This window comes from Globicephala melas, chromosome 20 (assembly GCF_963455315.2).
Source record: "Globicephala melas chromosome 20, mGloMel1.2, whole genome shotgun sequence".
Lineage (NCBI taxonomy): Eukaryota > Metazoa > Chordata > Mammalia > Artiodactyla > Delphinidae > Globicephala > Globicephala melas.
The window spans coordinates 8,748,778-8,765,816 of NC_083333.1; the positions used below are offsets into that span (position 1 = coordinate 8,748,778).

The window sequence follows — 17,039 nt, forward strand, 5'->3', positions numbered from 1 at the left end:
GTTAAGTGCTTGGATACTGAATGGAAAGGACTCAGTTCAGAAACTTGAGGGAGTCTATGGCTCCTGGTAGCGGAAAAAGTCTGGTCTTAAGTTAATCTGATGCATAACCCAGGGCCTGGCTTAGAGGAAGCCCTCGAAGTATATGTCCAGGGAATGAATAATGTGCAAGTGAGTGAACAAAAGCAGGCAGGTGAGACGGCTGGCAATGTGCTCAGGGCTGACGCCACCTGGGACCCTGAAGACACCCAGACGAGCGGAGAGGTGCTTCTGGAGCCCCAGTTCCTGCATCCTTTCTAACCTAGTACTGCCCCCCTGCGATCAGGGACCTCAGCGACCACAGGCTCGGCCTCTCAGAACCCGGAGGCTAAAGGAGGGGCTGAGAACAGGAGAGGGAGGTGAGACGACCAGGAGAGGGAGGACGGAGCACAGGGACATAAGATCTCCAGGTGACTCTTCCATGTCTCCAGGGTCTGGCCTGGGCCCGTGGTCTTGGGGTCTTATAGGAACGCCCGCCCCCTCCCCTCGTGCCCCGCAGAGGCCCGAGCCTCAGGCGCACCCGGCCTTCCACAGGCCTGTAGTAGGCGGCCGTGGTGAAGATGATCATATACAGACAGTAGATGAAGAAGTTGAAGTAGAAGATGCGCTTGACGAATCTGTCCCACTTGTCCTGCAGAAGGCGGTTGAGCGGCTCCACTAAGAGCATGTCATGGCGATTCTAAGGGGAGCAAAGAGGAGTGAGGCTCACCCGTCCCGGACCCGTCTCACAGGACCACATCACACCCACGTCTCTGCAGGACCACGCCCTCAGCTTGGGCGGCAGCGGAGGGTCACAGCCGGCTCCCCACGTGGCCCCCCCGTGGGCCTCAGTGTCTCTGTTGTGCAGTGAACAAGGGGTGACATTGGACACGTGACCCTAAGAGCCCCTGACACTCAAGACCGTACCAGTGTCACCCGACATTCTACGCCCACTCTCTGTAATAACGCTCTCCCAAGAGCCTACATCCTTGCTGTTCCCACAGTATCGGGAAGAGGCTGGCACAGGCAGAGCTTAGCATGAGGCTGCTGAGGGAGAGGCCTTTGAATTCCTTAATTCTCCCATTTCCGGCCCTGAGTCAGACAGGCTATCCAGGTGGGAGTGGCAATCACCTATGCATGAGACTGAAGGGAACGGGGAAGTCTTTCCTGCCGTGAGTGGGCCCAGTGCCTGGGATACCACCATTACAAGTATTGCTTTGGGGCAAAAGTCTCACATCAACGAGCTCTCTGTAAAGTTCAAGTATTCCTAGGATGTGGATGAGCCAAAATCAGGTCATCCTAGCCTTTTTGGGCCATTGAGTGCAACGCTGACCCAAGCTGGAGCTCCCCAAATAAGGACCATGTTCAGTGTCTTCTTGAATACCTTTGGGAATGGGAAGCTCTCTGCTGCCCCAAGAAGCTTGTCGGGAAATTCTGCTCTCTGGAGTAAAGTTGGTCTTCTCTGCTTCCCACCAGTGGTCCCCGCTCTGCACTCGGGACCCCAGTACTGCATTCCAGCCCTTGAAAGCCTCCAGAGATGTGCAGATGGCAGCCGTGGCCCCAGAGCCTTCTCTCTAGGCCAAACACCCCAGTCCTTCTTGAGGTTGTTTCCTACCTGGGCCAGCCCTCTGGGAACACTTACATCAGGGATTCTGAGTCAGAGGCCCAGATTCAGCATGGCAGCCCAGGTGGGAGCTGACAGGACAGAACAAAGCAAGCCAGGCCTCTCCCTCCTCTGGATTCTGCCCCTGTAAGTGCAACCTCTGCCCTGTGAGACATCATGGCAGCCCATCATCACCAACAGCACAGACTACAGCCCCCAAAGTCAGCCTCAGGGCCTGGAGCACCTGTCACCTTAGAAAGATGGGACAGCAGTGGTGGCAGGATAAACTTTTCATTAAGTGGCATTGGGACCCTCATTTGTAAACAAAATAAGTAAGACACCTACCTCACACATACGCAAAAATCAATTCTTGATAAATTTAAAAGCCAAACATAAAATACCTACAAAGGAACTAAATATAAGTATTGGAAGATGTACGTGCAATCTTGAAGTGGAAAAGGCTTTCCAAAGCAAGACACAAGTCACAAAAGCTATGAAAGAAAAAGTCTAACCAATTCGACTCTCAAAATGAAAACTCTGTATAAGCAAATGATGCAAATGAAGTTTGCAAGAGACTAGGAGACTAGGAGAAAATAAAATATCTGAAACATGTGCAATAGAGAAAGGATCAATTCATTTCATAACAAGAGCATCTACACACTAAAAGAGTAAGGCAAACAGTCCAGTAGAAGAGATGGCAAAGGACAAGGAATAGGAAATCTACCAAAGAAATATGAATGGTTGAAAACACATGAAAAAATTCTCAGCCTCACGGTAAGCAAGAAAACAAGAATTAAGACATCAATGAGATAGCATTTTGGGCTCCATGGGCTTAAACTAGGTTAAAAAAGAAAGATTGGTAATACCCAGGTTGGCAAGGACATAAGTAGATGTGTACCCATGGGTGGTGGGCAAGTACATTCATGAAATCTTTTTGGAGGCCATACTTTCTGACTTAGCAATTCCAGTTCCAGGTGTCCTTCACAGAAAAATTCTCAAACCCATGCCAAGTGGCCGGTAGCATTGTAGTAGGAAAAAAAAAAAACAACGAAATAACTCAAATGTCATTCTTTGGATATTTACACCCCATTCCTTCTATGGAATACTTGCAGTAATTTTTTTTAATGAAGCAGACTCTTATGTGCTGATATAAAACTATCTACAGGGACTTCTCTGGCGGTCCAGTGGTTAGAACTCTGTGCTTCCACTGAAGGGGGCCCGGGTCCGATCCCCGGTCGGGGAAGATCTCACAAGCCGAGCAGCGCAGCCAAAATAAAAAATTTTAAAATTTAAACAATAAAACATGCCACTAAGTGAAAAACATGGTTGTTCTGTACTATATATAGTATAATCCCATTTATATAAACAAAATGAAGCTACATGTTTTTATATGGTAGAAAAGGAGGATTCTTTTCTTGTCTATGTATTTTTGAAATATTTAAGTTTTATGGGAATATTATCATATATTGACTGTATGATGCAGGAAGACATTCGGTGGGAATGAATGGGGAGATGAGACCGCAGGGTGTAGGCCCCGGGTAGCAGGTTTCCATTGATGGGAGGGGCCAGAGCCAGATTAGGGAGTGGGAGTAGGGGCTGGGGTGCAGTGAGACCCGAAGCCCTTCCTGGCTGGGTCCCAGCCTCAGCCCACTCACAGGTGTCTCACTGCTGCTGTAGGCAATCACCTCCAGCACTGAGTTCTTCTCACAGGTGTCGATGCAGGACAGGTCGTACAGTGAGGAGTGCACAGGCCCGTAGGCCCACTCGGTGAACTTCCTGGACAGGTGCCTGCACTCGGGCTCCTGGATCTCCCTCTGGAGAATATAGGCCAGGACCTGCCGCAGGGATACAAGAGCCTGTTAGAGGCCAGCCTGGGGCCCTGCACAGGCTGCATTCCCTACCAGCTCTGCTCCAAGATTAATTCTGCTTCCCAGCCCATTGGAGACCCCACCCAAGCCCCAGGAGAGCCCCACCCCCATCTAGCAGCCTCCTGACCACCATCAAGATCAACTTCCCACTGCCTCAGACCCCAACTGCAGCCACATCGGACCCATCACCTGATCACACCTGGCCCCCCATTTCTCCCATCTCGCAGTGAAGGACTGCAGTGGTCCACTCTAGAAAACCTCAAGCCAGAAGGAAATAAAATCCAAGAAATAAAACCAAGGTTATAAAGGTTATAAAACCAATGTTCTCATCCTAAGAGACTCAGTATGAACAGAGTCAAGCTCCCAGAATCCTCTGGTACTGAGAAGCCCCTTCCCCTCCAGTTCCCAATTGCCCAGCCCCACCTTCAGCCTTCCATGGCCTGACATCGTCCACAGGCTTGGGCCTGCCCCACCCCATTAGGACCCCATATCACCCAAAAGTCCTATCTTCCATGAAAAAACACCAACAGTTTCTCTTTCCATTTCACCCTCAGCTCAACCCACCCCCATCCCCAGACCCCAACGCCCCACCCCCATTCTGTGTCTTGTCGGTGATGCTCAGAGTTGGAAATCAGAAACGGCCACGTGTGAGCTGATGAATTCTGCTCGGCATCTCACAATTCCCCTGGCTGACTCTAATGCCCCCTGCCCTCCCTCTACAGGCTGGTGGGGCAGCACCAGGGCTCTGCGCGGTGGCGATGTCAGAAGCTTAGGAAGGTAGGCAGGCCCCTCCCACAGCACCCCCTGCTCAGGCATGATGCCCCCTCCCTACCCCGATCTTCCCACTGCTGGCGGCCAGAGCCAACGGCGTCAGCCCCTTCTTGTTGGTGAGCTCCTCCAGCTTCAGCGCAGGGTGCAGTCTGGCCCCCAGGATCAGAATCTCATTGTACATGCTCGTCACAAACTTGGTGTTGTCGGCTGTGTTGTCAGCCACCTCCACCAGCGCATGCAGCACAGTGTTGCCCACCGAGTCCCTGGCGCTGATGTCGGCCGACTGCCAGGAGTTCTGCAGCAGGAACTTCACGGTGCCCAGCTGGTTGGTGCACGCAGCCAGGGAGAGGGGCAGCTCACCTGCAGCCAACACAGGCAAGCGGTCTTCCCCAGGAAGAGACTGGCCCTTGCACCACCCAGCCTCCAACTCCCCCCGTCTCCACCTCAAACCTCCCCTTAGCAATCATCAAAAAGCCAAGTGTCTACCACGTGGTCTCCCCACCAAAATAGAAGCCAGGCCGCCCTTTGGTTTTCTTAAAGAAGTCCCCATTGGCCGCGGCCTGGACGTCGGCCCCGTTCTCCACCAGGAGGGTCACCAGTGCCATGTTCCGTCTCTCGATGGCAATGTGCAGTGCCGTCTGGCCTGTGGAGGACGCGTGCTGTTGGCTTTGTGCTCGTCGTCCTGCGGGGGCTGCCCGGACAGGTGCCGGCGGTGGGCGTGGGCAGAACATGCAGCATGACCCCCCACCAAAGGAGGCCCAAGGAGGCCCTGAGGCAGGAGTAGAGACCCCCAGAACAGGGAACACCAGACTGGGATCTGAAGGAATCAAAATGGCCCAAGTGTAAGGAGCACCGAGCCATTGGGGGGGTGGGGGGTGCAGGGACCCCCAGGACCAGGAGATCCCAACTCAGTGGCTGGACAGGGAGTAAGGAGCTCAGAGCCTTTCCCGGGCATGACGGTGCCCTCCTGGATCCAGGCAAACTTGTGGGCAAAGCCATGCTGGCCCGGGCCTCCCTCACCCTTGTAGTAGCCGTCCGTGTAGCTGGCATTGACCAGCTCCTTCAGGCTGTCCGTCTGCCGGGCGATCTCCAGGAGAAGGGGGATGGTGTCGTTCTGCCCGTCGTGCAGGTTGAGCATGGCTTTCAGCAGGCAGGTCTTCCCTGTGTCCGGGTCTGCAAGACAAAATGGGGGTCAGAGCAGGCAGCACGGCGGGGCCGCTCCCGGGACCCGGCGGCTTCCAGGCCACCTTTGAATTCGCTGTCCGTGAGATGTTTCTTGCTATTCTTCAGAAAGAGCAGCAGGCTCTCCAGCTCTTCACAGTTATTCTGAGCCACTGCTTCGAAGATCTTCCTGCGATCATAGAGCTTGAGGTTCTCGGCAGCAGAGTCCTGGGATGGCTGCCTGAGGGCCAGAAAACACCTTCGTCTCATACTCTGGTCTCAGCCCTGAGGCCTTCAGAGCCTGTCAGGGGGCACAACTAAACCCCGAGGCAAACCAAAAGGGGAAAAAACACGATACAAAACCCACCACTCAGTCCAGGCTGTAACAGGGAACAGTGGGGCGCGTGTACCCCTGTTGTGTCCCCACCCTGTGTGTAGGCATCATCTAGAAAGTCTTTGCAGCCTCCACTTCCTCCAATACCCAGGCCACTCACTTCTCTGCCTGCTCAGAGGCTGGCGGAGCCTGGAGGGGATGGAGCGCAGGGGTTTGGCTGGCCTCTGCTAAGTGAAAAAGCATGCTCACAGGGCCACAGAAGTCATCCAGCCCTGTGCAGTCCCTGTCCTGCTTCGGAGGAGGTGGGAGGCCTGGTGCGCTCTCTCTGGAACTGTTTTGTACTCTGTCTAAAAGCATCCTGCGCCTGAGCCTTCCAACTTAGAGTCCTCATGATTAGGGCTGGTGAGCATTCTAAGCCTGGACCCAGAGATCAGCCAGCAGCTAGGATCAGCATATATGCCAGCATGTGTGGCCACATGTCCCGAAGGTCCTATGAGTACAGACGCTGGACCAGGCGACCTCTGGAGACCCCCAGCTCCCTGGCTCTATGACCTTCAGCCCATAAACTCGAGTATCACATGGTGTCTCCACGGCTGGGGCCTCAGCCAGCTGGGCCAGTTAGGCTCCTGGTGGAGCGGGAGGCTGAGCTCCAGATGCAGCTTACCTGGCACAGGTGGGACCATCCCCAGGCCTCTGGACGGTGACAACAGGGCTGACTGTGATGGCCGGGCAGGATGCCAGCTGACCTTCCTCATATGAGCAGTCCATGAGGGATGTGTCCTCCGAATCACCCTTTCCAAAGAGCCGGCTGCGGTTCTTGGCCACAGGGAAGCTGTGGGGCTTGGCTGGAGCTGGCCTGGAGTTAGGGTCTCCATCTAGGGGTTCTGGGCAGGAGTCCTCTTGACGCAGGTCCTGAGATTCCCGTAAGTCTGAGCTTCCCCATTTCTTCATCCTGCCAGATCCTCTGTGGCCCGAGAGGCGGCCTGCGGGCAGCCACCAAGATCGAGTTTGCTCCCAGCTGGAGGGCTGCATGACCCTAGCCCCCACTGCCCTTGTTGCAAAGGCCCCTGTGAAGCAGGACAGCCCAGAAGTCCGACAGCTCCTGCCCCCAGCCTTCCAGAAAGGAAGCTTTCAGGGGTGTTGTACCTCCCACCCCAGAGGCCTCAGGGGGAGCAGGCCTAGCAGCCCCATGGCCAGCAGCCTCCAGGGATGAATGAGCCCCCAGCTTGGAACCATCAGGATGGATGGTTCCTCCTCTTCTCTGGGCCTCAGTTGCCTTGTCTGCAGAGTAGGAATGATAACCACTGCTCTGCCTCCCTCCAAGATCAGAATACGGGAAACAGGAGGAGAGGCTAATCTCTGGCTGTGCATCTGGGGAGGAGCTCAGGACGGCTCAGCCCCAAAGAGCCGAGCAGTGTGCGTCCCCAGGAGCAAGGTGGCTGCTGGCAGAGACCGGCACTCACACTCCACACTGCGTGGGCCCTTGGGTGCTGTGTGTCGCCCCCCCCACCCCCATCAGCCACGCACTCTCCTACCTTTGCTCTTCGACCTGGCTGCTGCAGCTGTTGAGTTTGCAGGGGATTTTTTGCACGTTTTGTCATCTTTGTGAAATTAGTATATTTCAAGCATCCTGGCCCTGAACTTTTAGACTTTAAGTGATTCAGCGCCGGTGGGCCTTCTAGGCCTGAACACCTGGACTTACACTGGCAGCTGGTGCCAGCACCTATGGCTGTAAACTGCTGTTGATACTGTTTTCCACTCTTTCTTAACCTCCTTTCCTACTCTTCCCCTCCCGACTGGGCACCATCACTCCCTGATACCCAGCGCTGTCCCACATCTCAGGGACCTTGGCCTCCACAGTGCCTCCACAGGGGGTGCTTTTTCCTCCTTCTCCTCTTGTCCAAACCGCACCACCGCTCAGATGCCACCTCCCCACTGATGCCACTTCCTCCACGTCCCCTAATCCCTGCACTCATCGTGCTGCTCCCCTCCCCCTCCAGAGGGGCCCAGCTCATTTCATCCCTCCACACAGCCCTCTTAGCGCCGTTCACCATGCAGTCTAGCAATTTCTATGCTTCACCGATATCTCCGCACCCTGCCCCGTGAACTCCACCTGGGCAGGGCACTTACCAGATCCATGTCTTTACGAAAAAAAAAGCTGTGCTGGGAAAGGAGTGAGATCAGATACAGACCCTTCTGGCTCCCATTTCCATAGGAAGTTAGAGAGATTCATGTTCCGGCAGTGGCCGGATTCCAGGCTTCTCAAGCCTACATGTTCAAGTGAAAGTTCAGGCAGTGAAAACTCAGAGCATGTGGCTGGGCTGTGACAATAACTTGGCTATGATCTGATGCCCAGATCCACGCGGAAAAAGAGGCAGCCTTACCATTTCGCATCCTGTGAATAGGACAGACGATGACTACAGGCTCGTTTCCACTCCTGCCTGTTGTTCTGCATTCAGGAGGGCCTGAGTCTTTCTCTGATTCATCCACTAGGTGGAAACCCTGCTGCAGGAAGTATGCCCGGCCACAGAAAGCCCCACTTCCAACCAACACCCATGTGTGCATCCCATCATTCAACACCCATCCACTGACACTACTGGGTGCCCAGCCCTGTGCTGGGGGCACGGAGAGGACTGAGACCCCATCGGAGACAGAAACCAGGTGCTGGCTGGGTCAGGGGAACCACAACAAGGCCCAGAGTGCTGAAGAAGTCTTCGTGGAGGAGGTGACAGATGAGCTGGGCCTGGAAATGGAACAAGGCTGGGCTGGGACTAGGGAAGAGGATGGAGACCCCCAGAGCAGCTGATGAAGAGGAAGTCAGTGGGGTCAGAACCAGATGGCTGTCAGCCCTGAACGCCAAGGAACAAGATGTGGACATTACTGCTCAGATGGTAGGAAGCCATGAGAAGCTTCCCATCGAGGCCTGTTCATAGGATGGGGATCGTATTGGCGATTAAAAGGCATGGGAGGCTAATGAGAATGAGAGGAATTGATGTGTTTGAGCCCATGCTGTGCAAAGGAAAACACTGTTCTAACACTTTACAGGCATTCACTCGCTTTATTCTCACATCTCTAAGAGGGAAATATTTTATGGATGAGGAAACTGAGGCACAGAGCAATTATATTACTTACCCGAGGTCACACAGTTAGTAAAAGGTGGAACCTGGATTTGATCCCAGGCAGCCTGGCCCCTGAGCCTCTCTAGCACTCTACCACCCCCACCGGAAGGCTCAGGGCTCTTTCTCAGTCATGAAAATCAGCCCCAGACCTCACACCAAGAGCTGGGGGCCAATCAGACCAGGCCCTCCCAGCCGTGGGGCCAGGCAGGTGGGGACAATGCCCTTTCATTCAGAAGCCCCAAACCTGTAGCACCCTCCTGCTCAAAACAAGCATCCCAGGAAGCTCAGAACCCCACAACAGACACAAATCAGGTCCAGGCCATACGCCAGGCCTGGCTCTCCCAGCAATGTCTCCCTCTGGATAAGGCTGGCTGCAAAACCAAAAATAAACCTGCTTCCCAACTAGCAGCTCTTAACAGTCCAACAAGAGAGCACCTATTAGCCAGGAGCCTCAACAAACCTTTCAGTGCTGTTCTTTCTTGCAGCTTTGCCTCATTCTCTGACTGGTCCAAATCTAACCAAACTCAGTAAACATGAAGCAGCCCACACAGTGCTATCAGTCAGTCAGTCAACAAACCCTGGATCTGCCCTGCAGGCCCTGCACCTGATTCCCTACTGGAAACCAAGCTTCTCCCAGGACAGAGGGAGGGACAAGGACTAAGAGGCCATTTGCTCTAGGCTGCGGGGGATGAACAGGGACAAGATAGTCTGCACTGCCAGGCCTGAGGTGTGCCCAGCACGTGCGTCCCATGGCAATGCACCTGTCAGAGCCAAACATTCTACAGAGTTGGGGGAATTTCCAACCGCGATTTGGGGTGTCTGATGGAGATGGTGCTTCTGTTTTACATAAGATTCACAAATTCACCCATCTGGACTAAAGGATGGTCTCGAGAAAAGACTCTGCCCAGCAAAGGCCTGGTTTGGCCTCTGGGTCTTTCTCAACTCTAGAGCCAGGAAGGACACTGCCCATCACCTGGGAGAGGGCTCCCTTCCCCTCTCCCCAGTCCAGGTGAGACATCCTGGGGTACAGCTCTCCTCCTCCCCTCTCTGCCCAAAGCATCCATCTGCGTCTGGCTTCCGTTCGGGCTTTTGGGAGCTGGTCTAGCACCCGGCCTTGATTATTCTCGTCTCCTACTGAGCATCTCCTAAAGAGGGATGGAGAGCTGGGTTTGCAGCCCGTGGATGAAGAGCCAGAGGAACACTACCCCAAACAGAGAGTGGAGGCTAGACGAGGACCCAGGGCTCCCGCCTGCCGGCCCAGCGCTCCTTCACTCCAGAGGGGACTACGCACTGAATCCTCCAGCCACGAACCGCTGGCCTCTGCAGCAGCCAGAGCTTCTTCACCCCAGGATGCCTCTGGTGCAGATGAGACACAGTGATAATAGCAACCTCCACGATCCCTTACCCAGTGCTCGCGATTAGCTAGGATAAGTGCCCTGCGACTCCGGTACCACTTAAGACTCACCATGGGCTTTGAGGAAGCCACTGTCATTATCCCCAGGTTTCCGATGGGGTGAGTGAGGCGCCGAGAGGCTAGTTGAACAGCCCGTAGTCACACAGCTGGGAAGAGGCATACCCCAGCTTTGGACAGCTCACTATGCTGTCCAACGCTTTTAGATGTTTCTGAAAGCGAACATCCAACTACAAAAGGGACTCACCAGCTAGACGCAGGCACACCCCAGACCCAGCAGGCGCGGCGAGCTCGAAGGCCGTTCCACTCGAAGGGAGGGTTGAGCTGCTGTGGGGAGAAGAGGTGCCTCCCCTGCCTCCCTCCGTGAGGGTCCACGGCCCCTCCCCGGGCTGCGGCTGCTCCGCACTGACAGGGATGGGCTGTGGGCGCCCTCTGGCACTCAAGGAAAACGTTTCCAGCAATGGTAGCAGCCGCTGTTGCTGAGGCTCCGATTCCCAGAGGACCCCAAAGTCTTTCCCATCATTTTTGCCCTTTTTTTCAGAAACCACTTAGTGCTGGGGCCACAATGCAATTAGCCACACGCAGCCCAGAACCAGCCAGAGCTGGTGACCTCAGCTCTCAAGGAAGAAGGGCGCTGCTCAGGCCTCCCAAACCCACCACTCTTGCAGACAGGGTGCTCTGGGGAAACAGCTCAGCAAATGCACTTTCACAGCCAGAGATGTAAATGGAGCACCGCTCCATTTTCAAAATGCAGAAGGAATGGAAAGGGTCGTGTCACCCATCATGCAATCCTGGCCTGGCAATTAGGGACCTCCTGGTTTTGAGTGCTGCCTTTGCACCAACTCTGTGTGACCTGGAACGAGTGCCTGGCTCTCTTGGGCCTCTCATTCCCTGTGTGCCCAGATCTGGGGCAGGGATGATGGTGGGGGCACGTCTGCATCTGCCAGTTCCGGCCTTTCTCAATTGGGGTTCCTCACGGAACCACAGAACACAGAAAATGATGAGGGTTTATTTTCTAACGCTTCCTAGTATGACCCTAAAGGAACAAGGGAAAAGTTAATTCATCACTTCCAATAGGGCTTCATTCCCTCCCGGAAACTGGTTGAGAAAAGTCTCAAAGTCTTTCCAGGTGTGCATACAGGCTGCCGCCCAAAATGCCTGAGAAGCTGACCTAGCAGCTGCCCCTGGGAACTCAATAGGACTCCAATAAGCTGCGGGTCAGACACAGCCTGAAAAGAGCAGCCACATGCCAGAAAGGCCCATTGTAGCCCTGCCTGGAGTAGCTTACGAGCTCCGACCCCTGAGTCAGACACTGAAGTGCAGACACCACATGGATCCGGCATGTCTTTCTACAGTTTACAAAAAGATTTCACCACCCACTCTCCTAGGCCATGCAACAACCCGGCACAGTGGGAGGGTAGAGACTGTCATAGCCATTTTACAGATGAGAAATCTGTGACATCTAGCAATTAGATGATTGCCCAAGTCACACTGCTGGTTGGGCCAGGAAGCCGGGCCCATTCCACCACGCCATACCATGTCCCCTGCTTGCACACCTTTTCATATGTGCCTAAAATTGAAGCTAAAATGCTTCAATTAAAATGAAACTTGGGGGACTTCCCTGGCGGTCTGGTGGTTAAGACTCTGAGCTTCCACTGCAGCGGGCTCAGCTTAGATCCCTGGTCGGGGAACTAAGATCCCACAGGCTGCACAGCCAAAACAAAAATAAAAAATAAAATAAAATGAAATTTTGGAACGACTAAGAACCTACTGTATAGTGCAGGGAACTCTACTCAATACTCAGTAATGGTCTATATGGGAATAGAATCTAAAAAAGAGGGGATATATGTGTATGTATAACTGATTCGCTTTGCCGTACTGCAGAAACTAACACGACATTGTAAATCAGCTATACTCCAATAAAAATTAATTTGGAGGGCTTCCCAGGTGGCGCAGTGGTTGAGAGTCCGCCTGCCAATGCAGGGGACACGGGTTTGAGCCCCGGTCTGGGAAGATCCCACATGCCACGGAGCAGCTGGGCCCGTGAGCCACAATTACTGAGCCTGCGTGTCTGGAGCCTGTGCTCCGCAACAAGAGAGGCTGCGATAGTGAGAGGCCTGCGCACCGCGATGAAGAGTGGCCCCCACTTGCTGCAACTAGAGAAAGCCCTCACACAGAAACGAAGACCCAACACAGCCATAAATAAATAAAAATTTTAAAAAAATATTAAAAAAATTAATTTTTGAAAAAATGAAACTTGGAATTCATTCTTTTTTTTTTTGAAATTGTGGTAAAATATGTATAACTTAAAAGTTACCGTTTTAAGCATTTTTAAGTGTACAGTTGAGTAGCATTAAATACACCTCGGTATGGAGACAGTGCCGTGCAGACACTGGGTCAGGCACAGCCCCTGGCTCACACGCTGCCTGGGCCAGGCCGGGGTCTCAGCCCTGAGCTGCCCCCAGGCACAGGGAGGGAGATATCTGAGGAAGGCACTGCGAGAACCGGCCAGCCCAGGAGCAATGTCCAGCAAAGTGGTGGGTCACACTTCTCCACCAGGACCGTCCCCTTAGCCTCCAAGGTGATTTTTGCCTCTGGTGAGGACAACACTTGTCACTAAATGTGTCCCCTTTGTAACAGAGCCAGTGGGGCTGACAACATCCCAGAGTCTACCTGGTACCGCACATGCTCCGAGGGCTGCAGGGGAAATCCTGGCCCTTCTCCTCCTTCCCCGACAGCTCCATGTTGGTCTCCTTGGCTGCCTCTCCTCGCCAAGCCTTTCCCCTCCACACAGGTGCTCCTCGGGACCCTTACCTCCTCCTTCGCCTCTCTGAGACCCTCACTCCTCCAAGAACTCACCTGACATTCCCAAGCCAGTGACTCCTTCACCCAGGCGTCCAGCCCTGCCCTCTCCCCTGGGCTCCATCCCTGCCTCCCGGGATCTCCAGGTAAAGACCGCAAACCCCTTCCCCTCAGCACATCCCAAGATGGACCCCTCTTCCCCCCACATTCCCTTCCCTCAATGCCCCTGCCTATAAAGGCACCAACTTTCTTCTGGTCACCAAGTCCGGCATGCTTTGTCCTCTCGACCCTCTTCTCTGTCCTCGCCGTCTGGGCTGTTTCTGTGGCTCACGTCCATCCCTCACGGCAGCTGGCAGACAGTTCTCACCAGAAGCCCCAGAAGTGCCTCCTTTTCCCAGTCTAGGCTTCCCAGCCTGCCACCTCCCAGTCCCTAGTCCTAGAACATTGTCCTGATCGTGGCCCCCTTACCAATCAAGGCCCCACCCCTCCACCTGGCACCCTGAGACCACATCCCCGGTCCCCTCTCCCACCGTGGCCCACCTCCTCCTGTCACCTAGACACATCTCCTCCCCAGCCACACCCACGGTGCCTGCCTCCACGCTCTTCCCCCCGCCCTCCCTCTGCCCAACATCCATCCCACTCAACCCACCGTTACGGCCCAAGTGGCAGGTGAGACCTATGGACGCTGAGATCCTATCATTCAAATCCCACCTCCTCCAAACGATGCCTTCCTGGGCCTACTGGTACATTTGATCACAATGACAACAAGAATGGCAGACAGAGTGCCAGGTTCTGGGATAAGCACTTTATAGGCACTATCTCATTGGACCCTTGCAAAGTTTCACGAGGTGAGTACAATTTTGTCCCCACCTTACAGAGGAGGAAATGAAGAGCAGACAGGCTATGTAACCTGCCCAAGAACAGTGACAACTGTACTAGTCTCAGCTGGAGCTTCCTAAAATTTGTATCGGGCCTTAACTTCTCTGATGTTTGCACCCGGCTTTGCAGATTTTAACGGCTCCTGGGCGACACAGGCTCCGGCGCCCTCCGTTTCCCTTCTCCAAGCCTAACTGCGTGCCTTTCCCAAAGGTGCACGCTGGCCCGGCTTTATCTGAACAGCACCTGCCCTGAGTGGTTCCACTAAAGTTCAGAAAACAGTGTTGGGACGGGACCTCAGGGCTGGGCCTCACCACCATCAGTGTGGTTTCTGGGTCGTAATTTGAAACACTGTGTTGTTCTTGGATCTATGTAATGACGTGCCCATTAAAACTCTTTGTAAGTAGATCATGTTTTAATGATGACTTCTGGGAAGGGGCACTCCCTCCAAGCTCTGATGGGTACCAGAGGCAGCACGGGAAAGCGCTGGAGGTCTCACAGCAGGTGGTTGGGCCCCGTCTGGTGTGACCTAGGCTAAAACTGCTAACGTCAATGATGGCCACAGGTCTCTCTCTCTCTCTGTGTTACCACCGTGGGGCACACTGACCCTGGCAATGGGAGCCTAATAGATTTTTTTCATCCACCTGGGCTCTTCTCAGATTGGAAGCCAGACTTTCTGGCACAGCTAGAAACCAGCAAACTCCCATGTGCTGAAAAAGACTGATTACCAAAGTCGGGAACACTCATCCTGCTACCTCGGGAGGAACCTGGTGGGAAGCAGGCCGTGCTAGACCCAGCCCCAGGGAGACTGGTGAAGACACGACCGCAGGTGCCTGTAACGCCCACCCCCCCGCCAAGGACAGTGAAAACACTACTAGTTTGTCTTGAGCTTTCTAAGTCTTGCACTGAGATTTCTAAATCGTGTCCTGATTTATGCGTCTTGCCTCCCAAATTTTAAATGGCTTCAGGGGTCCAAGATTCAGATGGAAAACAGCAAACCTGGAAGAAAACTACTTTCCTTTTCGCATTTGGTCTGTGCATGAGTGTCAGCGGTACTCACATGAGTCAGCTCCCGTGGAGGGGAGGGCTCTGGGAGAGGGGTCTGTGTGCTGCAGAAGCAGATGAGCTGGCCATCTGAGCTGGGGAGGCATCCACTCGGCACCCCATGGCTGAGCCCTGCTCTGCAGAGCTGGGACCCAGAGAGAGGGACCAGAACAGAGTGAGAAGTGGTTGGCGGCGTGCAGGCAGAGAATGGAAGCAGGAGTGAAGCGGCCCAGCTGTGTCAGACGCCAGCTGCGTGAACTTGGGCGGTAGCTGAAGCTCTGGGCCTGCTTCTTCATCCACAACACAGGTGAGAGCACCTGCCTGGCCTGCTTTCAGGGGCTTTGCTGGGGATTAGCAAGGATATGGATGTGAATGGGCTCTGTGAGCTGGTAAGTCTCCAGGCAGGTCTGGGGGGTTGTACATCTCCTCATTATTTCAGCTCGCATCTGCTGACTGCTGAACTGTATCCGGCCATTAGCTCGAGGTGGTGACTAATTGTTTTCTGATGAAAAAAACAAGATTTCCTTAATGTTCATGAGTCACGCAGTGAGCATCTCTATACCAAGAACATCTCACTTTCAAAGATGTGGCCTGTTCATCTAATCACGCCTGAGAAGTGGTCAGGTGTGACCCACCCTCTTTCCTGAGGCCCACTGTGCACTTTGCAAACCCAGAGCGGTGAGTAGGGTGAACAGGGTGGTCTCTGCCCTCCAGGAGGCTGGGAGGGATAAGGAGGAAGACCTGCTAGGCTCTCTCTGATGCTTACAGGGTGGGGCTCCCTGTAACAGGCACAAACCAGGAGCCAACAGGCCGTGCCGACAGCAAACATTGAGCGAGGTCCTGGATGCAGTTGTGATCTGGTGGCAAATATGCTGCAGGGGGACTGCAGCTGGCGGATGGCATCAGAGTCAGGCCTCGGACAAGGTGTAGCGTTCTGCCTTGTGAGGTGGACATCAGCCCAAGTCCAGATGCAGGAGGAGGACGGGGCAGAGAACACCTAATAGGGACCCTGCCCCCAAGGAGCTTTCAGTCCACTTGAGAAGAAAAGGAAAACAGAGAACATGAAAGCCACGTAAACATCATATGTATGTAGTCAAAGGCCAAAGGATAGTGCGTGTGGCCGGGACAGGGGAGCGAGCCGGAGGGCTGGCGTTCACTCCTCTGCCCCTGGCTGGTTCCAGCCTCACCATCTCTCACAGGCTGTTTTCTAGGTTCCTCTAATTGGGACCCTTCTCCTAACATCCATCCTCCAATCCAGAATACACACTGCCAGCTATTCTCCCAAAGCCCAAGAATCCCCAATGCCCTCCCTCCCCTCCGCTGCCCACAGGAGAAAGTCCAAACTCTCTGGCATCCACCACCCTTCTCCGTCTGCCCAACATTTCCAGCCACCACTCCCACGACACCCTTGCACCTGCCCTATGACCAAGTGACACCAGACAATTCACACACTCTGGTCAGGCCAATCACTTTAACATAAACACATTTGCCTAACCTGACCTCGCTGCCTAGAATAACAAAGAAAGCGGGCTGGGAATCCTAGAGTCGTGATCTTACATAAGTTACTTAACGTTTTTGTGTTTCGGTTTCTTCATCTGTGAAATGGGGATAATACACCCACCTTCTAGGATTCTTGTGAAGATCAAATGAGTTCAAACAAGTGGAGTCCAGATTAGCTTCTAGTCCATTGTAGGTACTCAAAAAACGCTAACTTGGGCTTCCCTGGTGGCGCAGTGGTTGAGAGTCTGCCTGCCGATGCAGGGGACACGGGTTCGTGACCCAGTCCGAGAAGATTCCACATGCCGCGGAGCAGCTGGACCCGTGAGCCACGGCCGCTGAGCCTGCACGTCTGGAGCCTGTGCTCCTCAACGGGAGGGGCCACAACAGTGAGAGGCCCGCGTACCGCAAAAAACAAACAAACAAACAAAAAAACGCTAACTTTTGTTAGTAGCAATGGACTGAAACTTTCTAAGGTTTCTTTTTTCGATGTCGCTTGCATGAAGAATGAATTGCTCCTCCTTCTTGGCATGTGGGT

At 53.9% G+C, this 17,039-nt stretch overlaps 1 protein-coding gene across 2 annotated transcripts in view; it reads right to left on the bottom strand.

Moving 5' to 3' along the window:
* The window catches only part of TRPV1 (transient receptor potential cation channel subfamily V member 1), a 32,761-nt gene extending 17,431 nt beyond the window's left edge, over nt 1-15,330 (bottom strand). Inside the window, exons 1-8 of one of the 2 annotated variants that reach the window (XM_030861763.2) lie at nt 15,021-15,330; nt 6,417-6,735; nt 5,505-5,659; nt 5,278-5,430; nt 4,760-4,900; nt 4,319-4,617; nt 3,274-3,453; nt 557-715 (exon numbers count right to left, since the gene is read on the bottom strand). In XM_030861763.2, coding sequence (XP_030717623.2) covers nt 557-715; nt 3,274-3,453; nt 4,319-4,617; nt 4,760-4,900; nt 5,278-5,430; nt 5,505-5,659; nt 6,417-6,735; nt 15,021-15,300 — 1,686 coding nt within the window. In that variant the 5' untranslated portion in view covers nt 15,301-15,330. Of the gene's footprint in view, nt 1-556; nt 716-3,273; nt 3,454-4,318; nt 4,618-4,759; nt 4,901-5,277; nt 5,431-5,504; nt 5,660-6,416; nt 6,736-8,136; nt 8,742-15,020 lie in introns of those variants that run through there. The other variant, XM_060291283.1, reaches the window with a different exon arrangement.
* Nucleotides 15,331-17,039: the final 1,709 nt, after the last annotated feature.